Raw genomic sequence first — 19,761 nt, 5'->3', positions numbered from 1 at the left:
AGACCTGACACAGCTCTACTCTGCACCCCTGCATCAAAGCCACACTGCAGGAATTTATATATGGCAGGTGTAGGAACTGTCTCAATAGTCAGAAGCTTCCAAATTAGTAACGGAACTCAGTACATCATCCAGAAACTGGAAAGAGTTTTATCCTGACAGATATCACCACTGCCATTTATGGGCTTCAATATCCCTTATTTGAAAAGATAACCCAAAGATGCACTAAAATCTTCCTATTTATATAGCAGTTCAGATTCAGGAGAATGGTGTTAGAAAGCCCTGTAGGCTAAATACCTACAGTGTTTATGTGGGTTTGTACTTCAGATAAGGAACGTATTAACAGAGTTAATAAATATTGCCTGCCTGGTTCACATCACAAGCTTTCAGAATATAGTGTTAGCTCCCAATGACATGCACAAACGATGCAATACCTCTGTGTCTTTGTAGCAGGCAGACTACTGCAAAATAGGTGAAAGTTTAAACATACATGCCCTGACAAAGTAGCAGATAAAGTCAGAAAGACAAAAACCATCATTCAGCTTAAACATTACTAATGTTGTAATTTCACATGGATATATTACCCTAACTGGTGAAATACTCAACTCCATGTTGCATGTTAGTATCAAAGAATAAACCTTTAATCCTTGCCTATCCTTAACAATATTCCTTCCCTCACCCCTTTATTTGACTGGTTTTAACTGCTTATCTCTAAAACACAGCAAGTGCTCTGATATTTGTAACAGCACTTCCCCATTAGCCAGATGGGTTGTTGTGGTTTAACCCCAGCCAGCAGCTAAGCCCCACGCAGCTGCTTGCTCAATCCCTGCCAGTGGGATGGGGGAGAGAATTGGAAGGGTAAAAGTGAGAAAACTCATGGGCTGAGATAAAGACAGATTAATAGGTAAAGCAAGAGCCATGCATGCAAGCAAAGCAAAACCAGGAATCCATTCCCCACTTCCCATGGGCAGGCAGGTGTTCAGCCATCTCCAGGAAAGCAGGGCTCCAGCACATGTAATGGTGACTTTGGAAGACAAACGCCATCACTCCAAACATCCCCCCCTTCCTTCTTCTTCCCCCAGCTTTATCTGCTGAGCGTGACATCGTATAGTCTGGGATATCCCTCGGGTCAGTTGGGGGCAGCTGTCCCGGCTGTGTCCCCTCCCAACTCCTTGTGCCCCCCCAGCCTCCTCGCTGGTGGGGTGGGGTGAGAAGAAGAAAAGCCCTTGGCTCTGGGTGAGCACTGCTCAGCAGGAATGAAAACATCCCTGTGTAATCAGCACTGTTTCCAGCACAAATCCAAAACATAGCCCCATTCTAGCTACTATGAAGAAAATTAACTCTATCCCAGCCAAAATCAGCACATGGGTATATCAGTCAATGTCTCAATGTTATCTCATATGACTTAGTTCTCTGTCTTTCTCCATATGATCCCAGCTACAAACCTGCCTGCTATTTCAAGTTGCCATATTGGGGCACATTTGCACCCTGATTGTATTTAAAGTGAGGCTTAAATCCCTCTGGAAGTTGCAGTTACATGACCAATGAAGCAAGGACAGGACATAAAGCAAAATAATTCGGAGTGATATTTGCACTGTCAAGTATAACTCTAGTGGAAATCACCCCTCCTGACTTTCTGTTAGTATGAAGAGCTCTTCTCTCTATTAGAGAGTGACAGACAGGAGTTGCTTAGAAAGATCATTCAAAATTGCATGAATGGATGGGCAACCTGCCTCAAAGGCCAGATAATTCTATCCTTTTAGCCATATTTTATTCTTTGTCTATATCCTTTTGTTAAACATCTCCTATTAAAAAAGAAAAAAAGGCTTAAATCTTGGGGTTTTTCATACCTGCCCATGTAACTTGGTAACTTCCCAGACCAGTGTATCTGAAATGTTGGTTATGATGACAACACTACAGCCAAATAAAGTGCAGAGAGGAAAGTGAGATGAAAGGTATTCCTTTCTTCTCTTATCTCTTGCCAATGTATTTAGTTTTCTGAATATTACACTTATTAATTCACCACATTATTAATAAAAGTAAACAATAATAAGTAACAATGCTTTACAGTTATAAATCTCCTTTCAAGGCAATGAAGGCCTTAACAAATCCAAGGAAAATATCATGTCCATTTGTTATACAGGGGGAAAAATGAAGCTCAGAGAAAGTAAATGATTCTACAGAATCAGTGGCAGAAGAACCAAAGCCTCTGGATTGCTGCACCATATAAAATGTTAGGGGAAACAAAGAATACTGTCAGTAGACTAGTAACATATGAGAAGTGAAACTATGCATTTCTGTCTGATTATTGTGCTGTTGTTCATCTCTAGAGCAGAACATTGCTTTAAGCAGTGCCTTTTTGGATTAAGATTGCAAATGGTTTTAAATCACTCAAGGGTAGAAAATTGTTCTATTTGTCATATTTCACACTAACAATTGTATGGCATTTCCTTGCTCTACTTAACTTGAATTTCATATGCTGCCACTATTAAAACAACTCTCCACGCAGAAATCTGAACACATTGTCAATGCAAACAAAGCTCTTGTGGCTCCATCCAGGGCTGCACAAACATACACCTGAGCACCTAGTCTTCATTTTTTATTGAAGTTCTTTTGTCTGTAAAAGGATGTTACATTTAGGCCAACACAATTTAAACTTCTTAGGCTCTAACTGAAAGCTTAAGCTAACTTAGTGATCATGAAAATCTTACTGTAATTTCTCAGGTATTGAAGCCAGATCCTAAGTCTTTTCCAAGAGCAACTCCAATATACAAAATTAAAAGACACATAATCTCTATTGTGCAAATTGATTCAAAAGGCTTTCCTATGTACCTGTGGAAATGTAGAGGTATAATTGTACTACTCTAATTAAATACTACTCTAATTAAATATTGATGAAAATCCATAGAGGAAGGCTCTCTTGCTGAGAGCACATGTGCACAAACATACCAGTCTGCATTGTTATAGTTATGCCACTGTACTCCCTTGCATAAACAAAAACTATACAAATGGAAAAAAAACAACAAACCAACAAAAACTATTCAGATGGTCAAAAGCAGTATTAATGCTTCAGCTATGCCAAATCAGATTTCCAAGTCTGCAGAGAGGTGCAGGAGAAACCACTAAGAATAATTATTTGGCAGTCACCTGAAACAGTTCACCTATCAGTACAAGAATGAAAGACTCCATCCACACAGTGAAAAAGAAATTTATCTTCAGGAATACAACCATACTGTACAGAGCTTTGAGTGATTTGAATGGAAACTTACTATCTCCAGGAGTTACTGGTTATTATTTCAACATTGCAGACAATAATTTGAAAAAGCAACCTGATTTCTGAATGTAAAGAATTCACTTCTTGTTATTAGTTTTGACAAAACCACTTGAAAAACCTCAGCAGCTGCAAAATTCTGTTGCAAACAAATTGTTCCCAGAGGGATGATTTGACAAGCATCTATTGACAGACTTCTACAATTGCTATTAAACAGGCTTTTAAAAATAATTTCATCCAACTGCAAGGGGAAACAGTTTTACTGGCCAACAACAGGATCCTGGACACAGATTTCACTTGCTCACTACAGACACCGAAATATGTGCCCCAGTTATCCTGAAACTGAAAGATGCCAACCCTGTCCTTCAGGAGAGAGACAAATAGCCCACCTATTCCCCAAATACAGAGTTCAGAGATTACCCGTGCTTATACCACAACTTTATACCCATTCACTGTCTTCCAGTCTAGACCTGCTGAAATCCAGCCAGGCAAAAAAATCAGCTGTGCAAATATAAACTGCAGTTCATTAAAAGAAGGAAGACAAGCAAGCAAGCTGTGGAGGACGGATGATGCTAATATAGCTGTACAGAGCCTGCTTCTAAATAGGCTAATAGTTTTGCTCCCTGCAGCTAGAACACATTTCAAAACAGACCTCAAGCAGAGGAGGAATTTTTAAGGTAAGTCCAGACTGCCATGCTTCACTCCTGCCCCAAAGGATTTAATAATTTTGTTGTTGCAATTTTTTTTAATTTTTTTTTTTTTTTTTTTAAAACCTCACATTACTGCATTTGGCACAGGGAAACAATTCAGGAAGTAGCAGTATTCTGTGAATCAAATACACTCCTCAATGTTTTTTCTTTAAAGGGACACCAACAGTTATTACTAATATTAAGAAAAAAAAACCTGCATTTTCAATTAGCAACAAAACTGGTGAATACACCACATTGTTCTGAACAGAAAAAAGCTTGCATGTACATGGAGATGCGTTACTTAAGTTTAATTACATTCAGTGTGGTAGAAACAATTTTTCTGCCTCAGTTGACTTAAAAAAATCATGTCTTCTATCTCTCACAAGAGAACCTGAACCATCAGGCTACTCATTTTTTTGAAACATGGGTAACAGTGTCAGTTCCACTGCTGGTATCATGCTACCAGGCATAAATATACATTTCACTGAAGGGATTACAGAGGCAAGAGATCTTCTCTTACATTTCTATGTAAGAATTTTATACAATGTGAGGCCATTCCATTTAGCAGCATATCTGTGTCTGGAGACTCTATGGGTCAGTGGTGAAGCTAATGTCAGGGTCTGAATCAAAGGCAGCAGGTATGAAGTTGGCACTCCCAAGCAGTTGTATGCATGCTCTTCTCCTTCTACCAATAAAATCTTACACAGGATTTGGCAATGTATTCCACCAGCCCAAAAGGCCCAAAATCTATGCACCTTTGTAGGCTACGGACAATACAGGTTGCATCTCTGCAGCAATAGGGAACTGCATATAAATCTCCCACACTTCTTGTACTTTTGACACAAGCATGCCGCCAATATTCTGCCCTGCATACAGTCTCCTCTTCCTATATGCAATGGAGTATTTTATGTGGATTCTTTCTAAAACAAACTGTTTTCTCCATTTAGACAACAAGATCAAAACCTTTTAAACAGTTCAGTATCTAACCACTTCTGATTTCTTCAGTTCAGCACCAAAATCCCAAACTCAAGAGAGGACCAGTGACAGCAAATTGACATGTCGTACCACAAATGCTGTCATTTGTTAGTTAGGCACTAACTTGATTTGATAGTCAGGACTGTCTTGAAGAGCAAACAAACAATCTGTTACACCGTGGATTCCCAGTCACAGCCACACATTGAGCAACTAAGAAAGGGCATACTAGCAAAGGTCATACAGACTCTTGTGCCAGCTTTTTCTTCTGTCCTGGAAAGGATGCAAACAAAGACCATATCTGCAGATAAACTGAACAAACAGATATATAAAAGTTAGGCCAAAGCTTCACCCCTAGTCTTGATCTCTTCAATGGGTCAAGAGCAAATTATGGGAGTGTCGTGGTTTAACCCCAGCCAGCAACTAAGCACCACACAGTGGCTCACTCGCTTCCCCTCTACCCAGTGGGATGGGGGAGAGAATCGGAAGGAAGAAGGTAAAACTTGTGGGTTGAGAAAAGAACAGTTTAATAGAACAGAAAGGAAGAAACTAATAATGAAGATGATAATAACAATAAAACAACATTAATAATAATAAAATAACTGGAACATACAAAACAAGTGATGCACAATGCAATTGATCACCATTCACCCACCAATGCACAGTTAGTTCCTGAGTAGTGATCCCCCCCTGCCAGGCCAGCTCCCCCCAGTTTACATACTGGGCATGACATCACATGGTATGGAATACCCCTTTGGCCAGTTTGGGTCAGCTCTCCTGGCTGTGTCCTGTCCCAACTTCTTGTGCCCCTCCAGCCTTCTTGATGGCTGAGCATGAGAAGCTGAAAAATCAGTGTGTTATCAACATTCTTCTTGTACTGAAGCCAAAACATAACACTATACCAGCTACTAGGAAGAAAATTAACTCTATCCCAGCCAAAACCAGGACAGGGAGTTTGGATCTAAGCTTTACAGCTGAGGTGTTGACCTCAGATTTGCACCTCTGATTCAGGTAACGACTAGTGCAGATGAACTGGTTTGCAGACCTCTCAACCAACTAAGGTGAGAAGAAAACAGCATTATTTTCTATCCACACCCACGAGAGGCTGGGGAGCTCTGCTTTCAGCACAAGAGAGAGCACTGCTTTGCCCTTGCTGCTCTTTATACTAAACTCCGTACCAACTAAGAAAGCACAATAAGAAATGAAACAACTAAGATGTATTTCTCACTACCTCTATATCACAGATTCATTGCTACAGATTTGTACATCATCTACTTTTATAGGCAAAATTCTTCACTACCCAGCTTTTTCCACACCAAACCAAGGACAGGCTAGATGTGAGTTGGTGAAAGACCTAATACAAAAGGCTGGCCAGATGTGGAAGGTAGGAGGAAGGGTGGTAGTCTGGTCACATTGGACCAATAGCAGGTTAATTCTGGCTGGAAGCAATATAACTGACTACCTATAGATGTGAGAGGGTGTATTCTTCCGTCTTTGTTTTTCCTCAAAATTACAAATAATTTCTAATTTACCCCACCTTAAATGCAATGTGCTCTCATGCTACTTCTCTACTTGTCTTTTTCTTCTCATCAAACCTACAGTATGGGGGATATGCGAGGAGAAAGGCACAGACACACTGAAGCCACAAAGCTCCATCTTCATAAAATTCTCAAAATCAACTGAAGCACTTCTATTAGTTAACAGCACAAAGCTGATAATCCCAAGCTAGAAATAAACAGGACGTTTCTGCAGAATAAATTCAGGGAAAGGGTAGTAAACAGATGGGAAAATGTGCCAGAATAGATACAACTAGAAAAATTATTTGCTCCAAAGGAGGTAAGAGAATGACATCAAAAGATTCTTTTCAGTATCAGTAAGATAAAAGTCATGGATGAGAGACTGGCCAGTTGGCTCTTGCTGTCTCTAAGTAAGTTTCCAATCTTATCACCACACCACAATTTATTCTATTCCTGAGCTTTCAAAAGATTCCTACATATTGTTACAAGTTATTATTTTGACATTTTAAATTACTGTTACACTAGTATATGCTTGGGAGAAGTATTATTTTCCTTTCCCTGACATGGTCCTTACGTTGAGTTCTCTTCCATTTCCTCACAGGTTTCACATTGCTGCTGCTACTTCTTTTCCCCTCTCTCGTGTTCTCCATTCCTGGCAGCAGCGATTTATGCACATTCGCCAAAATCCAGGAAACACATAAGGGCATCTGGCTTCTGTCGCTAAAAAAATCTGTTCAAGCATGTCACGCATTACACCGTACCCACACAGAAGACTCATTACACAAGCTGTCCAAAAATGTCCACCACCTGAATTCAACCATACCTTCTGGATTTAGGCAGCCTTCTCTTCTCAAATAATAGTCTCCCAAACAAGAATTCTGTGCTCTCAATCTTCCCTCTTGTTAGTCCCTTACTCATACATATATTTTCTTCTTCTCATTTGCTCTTTCCTTCACATCCTTCTCCCTGAACTCCTCCCTCTCACAGTCCCACTTCCCCCCTTCCTACACCATTTTTATTCCCCATTACCCACTCAACAGTGGGGCCCTACTGATGCAGTCTCAGAGAGGAGCCTACTGCAGGGCAGCAGGCAGAAACGTTGCTGGATCTGTGCTTCCCTGTCTCCCAGTGGCACAGCAGGAGCCCAGCTGCACCAGCAAGAGGCAGGACAAGGGAAGAGGGGCTCTTCTAATGCAGGAATGACCAGATTCAAGATCTTCCCAAGTTCTCATTCTTTGCCAGAAAGAGGTCAGGCAGAACTTGGAGGAAATAACTTCAAGGCCAAGACACACACACACACACATATGTGAAACAGCCATCAGACACACAGCTGTGTTTGCAGAGATAAGGCAAGGTGAAGCAATACAGCAGCAACACAGCTGTGGTTGCAGAAACAGGGCAAGGGGAAGGGATACAGCAGCAGGAAAAATGATCAAACCTTGAGAGTAAAATAACAGCAGCCCAAAAAAGTATCCTCATCTGTTCACCTATGTTCTTATGAAACTCCTTAGCTTAATTACAGGAGCATGATTAAGGCTAAGGATACATTTCACCATAGTTCCAAACAGGCCTGCCACTTAAATGATCAGAAAATCAATTTTCTAAAGGATCTGCTAATAGTGTTTATATAATACTGAGGGAAGAACACGCAATCAAATGAATCTCAGCAGAGCCTTCATTATGCTTACTTATAAATGCCCATTCTGTGAATGTACAAGGCATTAGATGGTGATACAGTGTGAACTATTTAGCCAGAACTCATAACGCAATAAAATAATAATGCAGCAGAAGATTGACTAAACAATCAAACACTTGAAACAGTGAGTCACAGCATGGAAATGGTTGGCATTTAAATGCATTCAAAAAATCAAGTGTCATTCTATTCAAAAAAAGGGTGCTTGTATCAACAATGCCTGGTACTAGCACCGTATCTGTTATCAGAGAATTACAAGGACTATAACTTAGTAATTCTCACAATTTTACTGCAGATCTCCTTAATTTCTTAAACTTCGGTTCCTCCAGTGATATGCTTAGCTTAGACTTCCAGCTATATTAAAAAAAAAAATCTAACACTGATAGCTAGAATATGACATGACCCGCAAAAGTATAGAAATACAAAAGGACCCAAAACCAATCCAAAAATTTTTCATGACCTATTGAGTTGGTGAGGAGTTGCAAGCAGTGTACTATGAGACAACTCAATGAAGGCACTATTTCTTCATCTCCCTTATGTTCTGCTTCATGTGCTCACATTATCAAAACTAGAGCTGCAAGTTCAGCACTCCTGCAGTATCTTGCTGAGAAAACCTACTTCCATTGTAAATGTTTTGTGATTTTTTTCAGTGCCTTCTAATGTAACTTTTCACAATGACATTCCTAAAATAAATCATTTCTTTATATAGTAATAGTTTTTCAATGGGAAGTGGAGAAAAATATAGACTTTTGTCCTGCCTTCACAAAGCGCATTGACGCTGCTCTGAATTTTCCTGGGCACACAATGAAACACTAAGCAAGAGGACGATGCTGTGTCCCAGCAGAAAAGTTTCATATTCAAACTGGGGGGGACAGGATGGGCAGACTACAAGGTGAAAAACTGGCTGTACTATCAGACTGAAAGGGTAATGGTCACTGGTTTGAAGTCTGACTGATGGCCAGCTAGGCGTGGATTTCCTTGGGTATCAATACTGGAGCAAGTCTTGTCTGACATGTTCATCAATGATGTGGAAGATGAAACAGATGGGGCAAGTTTACAGATTGGGGAGATCTGCTGACACACTGGAGCACACAGCTGCCATTAAGAGCAGCCTTGACAAGCTGGAGAAATCAGCCAGCAAGAGCCTCGCTATGATCAACCAAGACAAGGGAAAAGTCCTGCAACCTGGGATAGACTATCCACATGAAACAATACAGCCTGGGAGCAACCAAGCAGAAAAGGACCTGGCCATTCTGGCTGTCCCAGTTTCGGCTGGGATAGAGTTAATTTTCTCCCTAGTAAGCTGGTGCTTAGTTGCTGGCTGGGGTTAAACCACGACACTGGTGGACAAAAGAAGTTTGGAGCACATGACATACAAGGAGAAACTGAGGGAAGTGGGTTTGGCTATGGTGGGATCCAATTACTTCATTCAGTTTCCTGGGGTGGGTTAGACAGAAGTCAGCACAAAGCTTTTCTCAGGGGCATGCACCAAGAGGACAAGAGACACAAATCAGAAGGTGCACCCACAGAAATTACAGCTGTGTGTAAGAAAACAATGTTCACAGTGGGAGGAGTAAAGTACTAGAACAGGTTCCCAGAGAGTCTGTGGACTGTCCACCCATGAAGAGCTCATAAGTCATCTGGAGAAGTCCATAAAGCAGCCTGGCCTAACATTGAAACGAGGCCCACCTTGAAGAAGAGATTTGACTAGATGATTTCCTAGGTCTCTTCCAATCAAAATTAATCTATGAACCTGTTATTATTTCTTTTAACAGGAACTGGGTATTCTGATCAGAACGATTCTTTCAATAAAATTGCATCTTGCTCTCTGCACAGCATCACGGTCACAAATTGAATTTTTTTGATGGGAGTTTCCAACTGTGAAACACTGGAGGTTGATGTAGTAAATCAAGTAGTATTTGACATTCTTCCACCTTTACCTCATCAGCTGACTCTGTCCTGTGACTTTAAGCAACTATCTCTTTGCAGTATGGAAATAATAATAATTCTTACCTGTTTTATATGGGAGAGATACTTTGCTTCCACAGAAAGTGGAAGCCTTTTCAGAACCACCAATCTCCAGAAGAGTAAGTCTCTCAGTATCCCCAGCTTATGACTTAAGTGAGACCTAGTTTCATTGCCTGGTAGAGTCACCTCCAGCTGTCAGCAGCAACGCTGGTTATAAATGAATGGCATGTCAGAGGCACTGAGGAAGAGGAACAGGTCAAAGAGAGGTCTAGTATCTGTAAGGAAAAGATTCTTATTCTCTGCTGAGTTTCTTCCTCTTTCTGAAAAATATTCTGATAAAAGGATATTTATGTTGGCGCGGGGGGAATCAACTAAGCCAGAGGTCTGAGGGTTGAAATCAATGTTTTAAATGTGATTTAATGTAGAATGTGGTGGCTGAACAAACAAATACATGTAACGAGCTATAACTTCATGCCTCAGACTCAATCTAAGAGCTGTACTCACGGTCTAATAAAATATGACAGCTATATTGCCTTGCTTGTTAACAAGCATAGCAATTTGAAAAAAGCACTAGAAATACATTATTTACCAATTTGGATATGAAATCCATTTAGTAAGTAGATTTTCCAACTAATCTTAAAACCAAAAAAATATCGGATATGTGACAACCAAATACCGTTCAAATAGTTCTCTGCACGTTTTTGTGAGAAGCATGAGACTCCACAAAATAATTTATTTTACACAGATAATGGAGTCACCGTGACTTGTGAATCATCTGGAATTACAGCCAGTGGCAACCACTCACAATTTAATACCTTTCTCCGAATAAATCTCATCATCACAGTTCAAGCATACACAGAAACCCAATTTAATCTTTCCATAGCATTTAAGTCTGTGGTAGAGCCCAAAGACTTCTACGATTTTTTAATTATTATTTAAGCATGACAAGGTAACTAAACTGAATTATACTTATTTTCCAATATATAAAATACAGTTTGTTCTACAGCCTGTGCTGCCTGGCCTAATATCTGTCTGTCAGCATTAACATGACAAATTTCTGAAAGAAAAGTTGTAAGGGAACTGTCAAGCTATGTTATAGCTAGGCCAGTCTGGTTGTGCTCTGTCTTTAAAAGAGTGGAAATATTAGACTCATTCCTTAAACTGTCAGGACTATGAAACCTTCAGGGACAATGTGCTTAGCCACTTAGAGAAGAAAAAATGTCTTCAAGAAATATGTATAACATACCACAACAGCATTTGTGCTCCTGTTCATCAAACCTTAATCTGATTTTATTTTTAATCACATAATTATCTAATATTCTCAGAGAACTGAATTAATGACTCGTTAAAGGACAGCAGTGAACTTCGATAGCTGAAAGAAAATTCAAGCCCGACCACAAGTCTGTAAGGAAATTACTTTCTTTTCAAGTCAGGTTCTAAAGCATTGTAAAGAGGTTAAAATGAGATGACTGGCAGCCTTTACTGAAGAGAAGCACGGGTTCAAGTGAACTCATGGATCTCTTTACTGGTTTCAGGTAAGACAGATAGCTATCCTCCAAACCAAAGTTACAGAAACAATAAGACACTGATACATAGAGAACATTGACAGAATAAAACCTATTTTGTGATCAAAGTGCTTTGCTCATCTGAATTTGCTGTCAACCCAAGCTCAAAATGATTCTCTTGTGTACTTTTTATGTATCTTCAAAATTAAGGTTGTACAATTTATAAAAAATTAGGCTAGGAATTCTATGAGGAAGCCTAAGTGAGTCAGATACTGAATACTCACAAAATTCCACATATATAATAACTCTTGGAGAGCTTTTGAATTTTTTACCTAAGCTACTACAACTTGAGTACTGATGAAGTACGGTCTACATCACCAGGACAGTACAGCGACAAATAACAGAAGTGGCAACATCTTATATGTACATAGCACCTTCTGTCAGAAAGCAAAGGCATTTTAGGGATAGATGTTAAATAAAATGACATGCAGTACTTGGAGTTTAGTACTATTACCCACACTTACTAAATAAGAAAACAAGGCATAGATAACTCAAGCTGTCTGCTAAATACAATACACAAATCCAATAGCAGAAACAGCACTGAATATAGATTCCAAGGGCTTCTTTCCCTCGTGTTTGCAAAAAAAGATGCTTTAATTTAAAACTAAAAGTCAATCTTAGCCTGTATTATTCTGTTCAATCACTGCCTCCCACTGTTTTTAAGTATACCTGTGAACTTGTCACTGTTAAGTCAAGCCAAAGTCATATTAAGGTAATTTATCAGTATTAATACTATCCTCCCACTTCAAAAGAAAAATAAGGGGGGGGGGGACACCAGAATAAAACAAAAAAAAGAAAAAAAATTCCATGCTCTGCTGCTTTATTCTTCTTATGCTTAGTTCAAGTAACTGTCACCAATTTCAGTGCACACAACTCATTATGCCAGAGAGCTGCTCCCAGATTCATTTGAATTCACAATTGTATCAGAATACTCCAAAAAGCATTCAATTTGGCACAACTTCTCAGGCTGGCACCATTAATTTTTTCACTGGCATGATACTCCTAATACTTTCTGGCAATTCTTAAGTACTACTGTTTATGAAGCAGTCGCACACATTCAAAGATATGCTGGTATGAGTTCAAAAAGAGATGGCCCACCACAGAAATTCTTTTTTTTTTAAACAGTAATGTTCTAGGTACGTATGAATTGTTTTACTGTGGTATTATAAAATGGAACACTTTGAAAAGCTCTTTTCTAAAAGCTTTCCTTAAAATAACAAATCTCAAAGCAGATAATTCCATCTTAAAATATTAAAAAAGATAAGGACTTTGATAACCCCAAACCAATGTATTTCAAGAGAATAATAGTGCTGCAAGACTTCATGCAAGCATGTCACATTTTAAGTGATGACAAATAAACCACAATTTGGTCAACTTCAGACACAACTCAGTGGAGCTACACTAGAAATGAACGTGGTATGTCAAATCTTGTTAGGAGTTCAACCAGACTTGACATAGCTCAGTTAAATGTTAACAGAAAGATAAATCTTATTTCAACATAGTTTAGGAATGGAGTAAAACTGATTAGTTAAAAGCTGTTCATAAAGAAGAGCAAGAGCTGAGGACAGCAAAACAAAGCATCTGTGATCATTAGTGAGACGACCATATACTCTGTTCTTGAGTTTACAACATGATCAGGTGAGGATATAAAATTATGTAGTTAGTAGACCAAATTCTGCTGTTAGTTGTATCACGCAACTGCACTGAAATATGCTCAGCTGCATTAGTCCAGATGAGAGGACACCTCGGCCAAAACACATTTAAATGATACCTCAGCTAGTAAAGGAGAGTGCTATTGTAACTACATTTCTGCAGCTAAAGTCACATGCAGTACATACCTCAGTACAGTTGATTTGAGTATCTCTATGTACTACTTCGCCCGCCCCCCCCCCCCCCCGCCCAAGATACTCACTCACCAAAGTTCGCTCAACATTTTGACACTTGCTAACTTCATTTGAAGACAGTCTTATTTAGCTGATATACATTCCGCTAATATGGCTTCAAACATAACCAACTTTACCAAACTGTATAAGAATTCAAACACAGGGAAAAGTTTTAGGCCCCAGATGGAAAAGTTTTCCTGAATTTTGAAAGGACTAATTCATAGTGTCACAAGAAGTTTACTCTGAACACCAAGAGAGTTGCTTGAAATAGCCTATATAATTCTATAATGGGAGTGTAAAGTTTTATTAAATTCCAGAGGCTGGTTAGAAAAAACCAAGCAGAAGGGTCACCATCCTCTACTAAATTCTCTAGTACTTTTCCACAACAGTGGCATGAAAATACCCACTTCTACATGATGTTTCTAATATTGTGCCATTACAGATAGAAGTAACGTGGTCACTGAACAGCCTAAATGCTTAATACCAATACCACTCTCTGTGGTATGAGAATTTTTTATGTAATACATATAGAATTTGATTTTTCAGCTCTTTTTTTTTTTTCACTTACTAGGTATGAGTGAAATTCCAGCACTAATACATTAAGATCAATCTCATGCAGTTTAAACAAACATTTTTGATAGCATCTAATTTGTGTTTTGGGTTTTTATGATCATGATAGACACTACTGGCAACCTATACAAGAAGATCACTCAGAGGTATCAAAAAAAAATTATAACATGTTCCAGTTGTCTGAAGGAGTTTCTGTATTTTATTTACAATTCCTTTAAAATATTCTGATCAATTTCATTCTGTCTGCCCCCAAAGAGTCCAGAGCACAGGAATGTACAGAGAGCCTTTAACTTCTTAGAGGAAAGGCATCAGAAAAGTACAGTTTCCAAAAATAAAAATCTTCATTTTACCTTCTTCTTTTGTTTTGGTTTCACAGCTTTTATTGAACCTATTACAACAATATTAATGAAAATTATAATTCATCTGACTTCCCAGCAGAAAGAAAATGAGATTTTATTTGATCCAGTGTTTATTCATTCCAGATAACTGCCCAAACCTCAGCCAGCTTCAGGTTAGAACAATATCAAGTCCAAATGCTACTGTTTTCCCTTGTCCTTTAAAATAATTTACAAAATACAAATTCTTGTTCAGTCTTAGAACCTCAGAAATCTTTCAAAATGATGGGAAGCTTGGATTAATCAACAAGTTTTTTTTAAAGAACACATTTGGTTTCTAAGAACAAGCCCCAAAACACTTAAAAAGCATTTTAACAGGAAAATATAATTATTAAAACCCTCCACTGCCCTTATGAGAACCTATTAAAAATATATTTACTGTCCCTTACAAGCATACCAGAGTGGGAAAAAAAAAATGGTCATGGGGAAGAAGTAGGAGTTTTGTTTCTTGGGAAGATTTTCACAATGAGATGTTTAAGGTAAAAGAAACTCCTATGACTCAATACATAAGCTACATGTTAGACTACATTTTAGAAGAAATAAGAAACCAGATTATAACTGTTCTTATAGAAAGGATAATAAAAGTCCTTGTATTTTGTATATGTGGTTAATGGGTATGCTTAAAAGTTTATTCTGGCAGGGTGTTAAAATCTGTTATTCTATGACCTTCACAGAAGATGTATTTTAATAGAAATATTATCTATTTAGAAGAAAAGACAGTACCAGTTCTTGCCCTATTACAACAGAACAGTATTTCCAGCCATTTTCAATTTCAACCCCTCAACAATTTTTAAACAGATAGAAGAAACACGCATAAACATAAGCCTATCGACAAAAGGTTTCCTTTCTTACTTGCCTCTTATGGAGCTCTAGAACTAATGGATTTGTGTCCATGAGCTTACAGACTTAAAGTTGAAAAATATTTCACTAGGAGTAAATTTGCAGTAATTAAACTGATATATGGAAGAAGAATCTGCCAGATTTGCTGGAAGTACTGTATGTCTTCAGACAACAACAACTTCAGTCCAAGAAAAAGATGACAGATAAAAGATGATGATAACAGACTTCAAATATATTTAAGAAAAAATATAATTAAAATTGTGATAGTAAAGAAGAAAGTAACTGTTTAATTTGTAGCAAGAGAGTCTGAGTAGAATACACTTTTAACTCTAAACCCTTTGAAGAAGCTGTAGAATTCTCATGTTTGGGGAAGAGGACGGAAAAAGACATGAATAATCATCTAAATTTTACTACTCCTTTTTCAGAGAACAGGAGTGCAGTAGTTGACTGCTAGACACCCTTTTCAGCCTTGCAGTACTTGACATCACTACTGTACTCAGCATTACCATCACACTTCTGTGGTTTCATTAATTAGAAAAAACTTGTAACTGCACAAATTAAGAGTTCAAAATAATTCAAAGAATTCTCACAACAGAGTGATCTGTTTCATACTTCCAATACGCCTACATACAACCAAGATAGCAGCTTTACTCTCGTTTCAATAAAAATAAATTCTGTATCTCCCTTGCTTGTTAGTTAAAGGTGTGTGTGTGTGTGGGGGGGGGTGTTTATCTTATTCTATCAGGTATCTGTAGAGGCATTCATGAGGCTTGCTCTATTTTTCAGCTTACCCTGTTCCATCCTGAATGTTTATGGCATTAAGTTATTTGTGTAGCACACACATAGTGTAAATAATTCCAAAATATGTAACCACTTAAAATTACAAAATTGCAAATCACACATAAGAATAATTTCACTACTGCAGAAATAAATGCCTTCTAAGTTACATGCTCACACCTACCACGGTCACCCAGTGTACAGTAAGGAACGAGCACCAGCACTTTTGAGTGAAATTAATGAGGTGGACTCCAATCCTCCGTTCACGCGTTAGAAGGGCAAGGACGTTTCCCATTCAAATCCGACTTTTAAAGAAGTTATTAACGTAGTAATTATTGAAGGAAAAACAACCTAACCGCTTCATCAGATATGGGGCGGTTTCTCCCTCACAACGCTCTATTCTCGGGCAAGAAAAACTGTTGGTTCTTACCTCGAAGGTCTCATGTTTTAGCGCAGCCGGTGCTCGACTCGTGAGTCCCTTTTACCTCGGCCACAGCCGGCAGCGCGGGGAGGTCTCCACACGCAGACGGCTGGGCCGGCACTCGGGCTGCCAGCGCTTCCCAGAAGCGCGGGCGGTCGCGTGTGTTTCTATCACAGAAGCACTGCCATGGGTCTCTACGCTTGTAAAAACTTAATAAGTAAAATAACCCAGGCGGAGGTTTCGCGGCGCGGTCGGTCGGTCTGTCTGTCCCGGCACCGCCGCCGCTACGGGGCGGACAGGCGGGGGAAGCGCCCGCTCCCGCCGCGGGACGCCGGCGGCGGGGGCTTCGCCTCGGCGCCCCTCAGGCGCGGGGCTGGCTGGCTGGCTGGCTGTCCGCCCCAACCCCAACCCGTCCTGCCACCCCTCTCCCCTCACGGCACGACTCCTGCCCGCCCCGGGAGGGGGCTGGAGCCTTTTTTAAGGGTCTCCGCGGGCGGCGGGGAGGCCGGGGTACTCACATGCCAGATGGCGAAGAAGATGAGGGCGGCGCAGAGGACCAGCGACAGCATGTAGCAGAAGGCGGCGAAGGTGAAGGCCATGGCGGGGAGAGCCCTCCGCGACCCCCGTCGCCGCCCGGGGGGCGGGGACGGGGGGGTCCCGGCGTGCGACCGGGAGACCGGCGACCCCCGAAATCCCAGCGGGGAGAGCGGCGAAGCGGCCGGGCGCCCTCACGGCGGAGGAGAGCGCCACACAGCCGCAAGACAGAGCCGGGACAGTCAGGGAGCGGGGCCGGGCGGCCGCCGCGCCCCTCGCCGCCGCTCCCTTCGCTCCGCCGAGCCCGTCCCGACCCCCGCAGCGCCGTCAGCTTCTGGGGCTGCCGGCCCGGCCCCTCCACGGCGGCCGCCGCCGCCCTCCCCTCCCCGCTGAGGCGCGGCGGTGGGCGGCCCCGCCGCCAGGGCGCCCCCGAGGGGCGGGTCCCCTCAGCGGGGGCGGCGGCGGGGTCCCGCCGGCGTCTGACAGGAGTCGTGAATCGCGGCAGCGTGAGGGGGGCGGGCGTAGGCTGGGATCAGTTTGGACCAAATCCTGAGGAAATAATTATATGCCTAAACTTGAGGTGTTTGGGGGTTTTTTGTTTTTTTTTTTTTTTAAATTATCTTTTCCTTCAGGTAGATCTGGTGAGGCGTGCCCCAAGGCCCAGGCGCCTTCGCCTCGCCGAGGAGGGAAGCACGGCTGGCGGGAGGCCGAGGCGGTGGCAGGCTGTCACCCACGGTGGGGAGGCCAGCGCTGAGGTGGCTGCCTTCTGACGGGGAGAGGGGGGACAGAAACCGAGCCCAGGGGCTAACGAACTGAAACGGGGTAGCTCAGCACAGTAGGATCAGCCTGCCCTTTCCCACTAGGTGAAGAAGGTATTTACTGTTAGACTAAATAAAGACAAACCTTTCTTAAATGCCCCAAATTGGGAGAGTGCTCTTCATGACTTCCAGGCAGACGCAATATCCAAATTGCTGAGATGCCTACCTAAAATAAGGAAGGAAGGAAGGGTACCCACTGCCTTCTTATCTTTAACACCATCCATTGTGTCTCCAGATGTGACTTAGCCATTTCTGCAGGTGATCTGTCTTGGAGTTACCACCAAAAGTTCTTCCACCTCTTTGGAGCACCTCAGCTGACACAATATAGCAGGTTTGTAAGCAAAAAGTTTTCAGGAGAAAATACTACAGGACCACCAGAAGTCCCATTTAAAAATATTCTGAAAACTGTGGATGGAATATATATATTCAAAATATTCTTACAAAACTTAAAAAGAATTTCAATTTACAGCATTTTTTCTGTCCTTTTAGGGATGGAAGGGGGTTCAGTAACAAAACTATTCAGAAATTTGCCAGTGGTCACCTGTGAAAAGGCAGACTTCATGGCACAAGAGAATGTAATTCCATCAAAGCCAAGTTCAGTACAAGCTTTCTTTTTAAATGTTTACAATATATTTTCGTTTAAAATTATGTTAATTATTTTTAACATAATAATGCGCTTTTATCCGGAGGAAAGAGTGCTGCTGATTTGAATCAAGAGTCAAGGCCAGTAATTAATAAACCAGTCAGGAATAAACTGATGGATGTAACCTTTTATAACTGAGCTGCTCTGGACTGTGCATGTGATTTGATGCTTTAATTAAGAAGGACAGAACACGGCAAATAGTAATGAGCTTTGCTGTCATACAGGGATACAGTAAACGCATTGTAATTCCCTGACCTTTTAATTCTTTTGTATCTGAAATCCTGCAGACCATATGCCTGCGGAAGTAAATGGTTTATTCATAACTGCACATTTTGAAAAGAGCTGTAAATGAGGTACAGAAGAAGTCTTTGGAATTTTGGGTTTGTTTGGGAGGAGGGGTGTTTGCCACAGATACTTTAATATCTGGATATATATTACCTATGTTAAGATTCAACACAAAAAACCTGATGCTTCCAAGAAAACCAAAATAGAACATTTTCTTCTGGAGAACTTATATGTATACACGCACACACATATATATGCATGTCTATAAAAATACAAATACACTGTAGGTATTGTAAAAGACAGAAGTGGAAACAGCCATTAAATCTCAGTTTAGGACTAGACTCCAAGGTAAATAGTATGTTTTTCACTCTCTCTCATCTTCATTTACATTCCAGCTGTGTATTTGGAGCTCTTCAACACTCCTCTTCAATGAACACACAGGCAAAATATTTGTTCCTCAATTTGCAAGGAGGCAGTTCCACAGCCCAACACTTCCAAGTTCTCACAGTCCTTCCTGATATTGATTTTGAAACATATACTGCCCATTAGCCATATTTCTAGTCATTAATCATTGTTAGTGGCTGACTAATTACAAAAGTTTCTGATACACAGTGAAAGGAAAATATATCAAGATGCGTTTAGGACATTTTTGTCCTACTGACTTCTTCTTACATTATACCATGAGGATACCTTAAGTATCCTGAGGTATTAAGTGCTGGAGAGCGGTGGCAAGATTTACCTTTCACTCAGTACACTTCTGAGATTTGTCTCAGTAATCACTAAAACGTCTTCCTTCTCTCCAACTCGTTACAAACTCATTACAGCTCTCTGTGGCATGAGGACCTCACGGCAGGGAGCCATTCCTTTGTCATTTCTGAATGAGACTACTGCAAACCTCGGCATCTGAGGCAAAAGGTGAAAAT

The 19,761-nt window shown here is 40.6% G+C and overlaps 1 protein-coding gene across 1 annotated transcript in view; it reads right to left on the bottom strand.

The window, feature by feature from the left end:
• The window catches only part of CNIH3 (cornichon family AMPA receptor auxiliary protein 3), a 51,863-nt gene extending 34,461 nt beyond the window's left edge, over positions 1–17,402 (bottom strand). The window contains exon 1 of the mRNA XM_049833684.1: positions 17,077–17,402. Within this exon, the coding sequence (XP_049689641.1) occupies positions 17,077–17,157 (81 nt within the window). The 5' untranslated portion in view covers positions 17,158–17,402. The remainder of the gene's footprint in view (positions 1–17,076) is intronic.
• Between the last annotated feature and the right edge of the window lie 2,359 nt (positions 17,403–19,761).

The sequence above is a fragment of the Accipiter gentilis genome, chromosome 30 (assembly GCF_929443795.1).
Source record: "Accipiter gentilis chromosome 30, bAccGen1.1, whole genome shotgun sequence".
NCBI classification, from domain to species: Eukaryota; Metazoa; Chordata; class Aves; order Accipitriformes; family Accipitridae; genus Astur; species Astur gentilis.
This window is presented reverse-complemented; position numbering and strand designations above follow the sequence as displayed.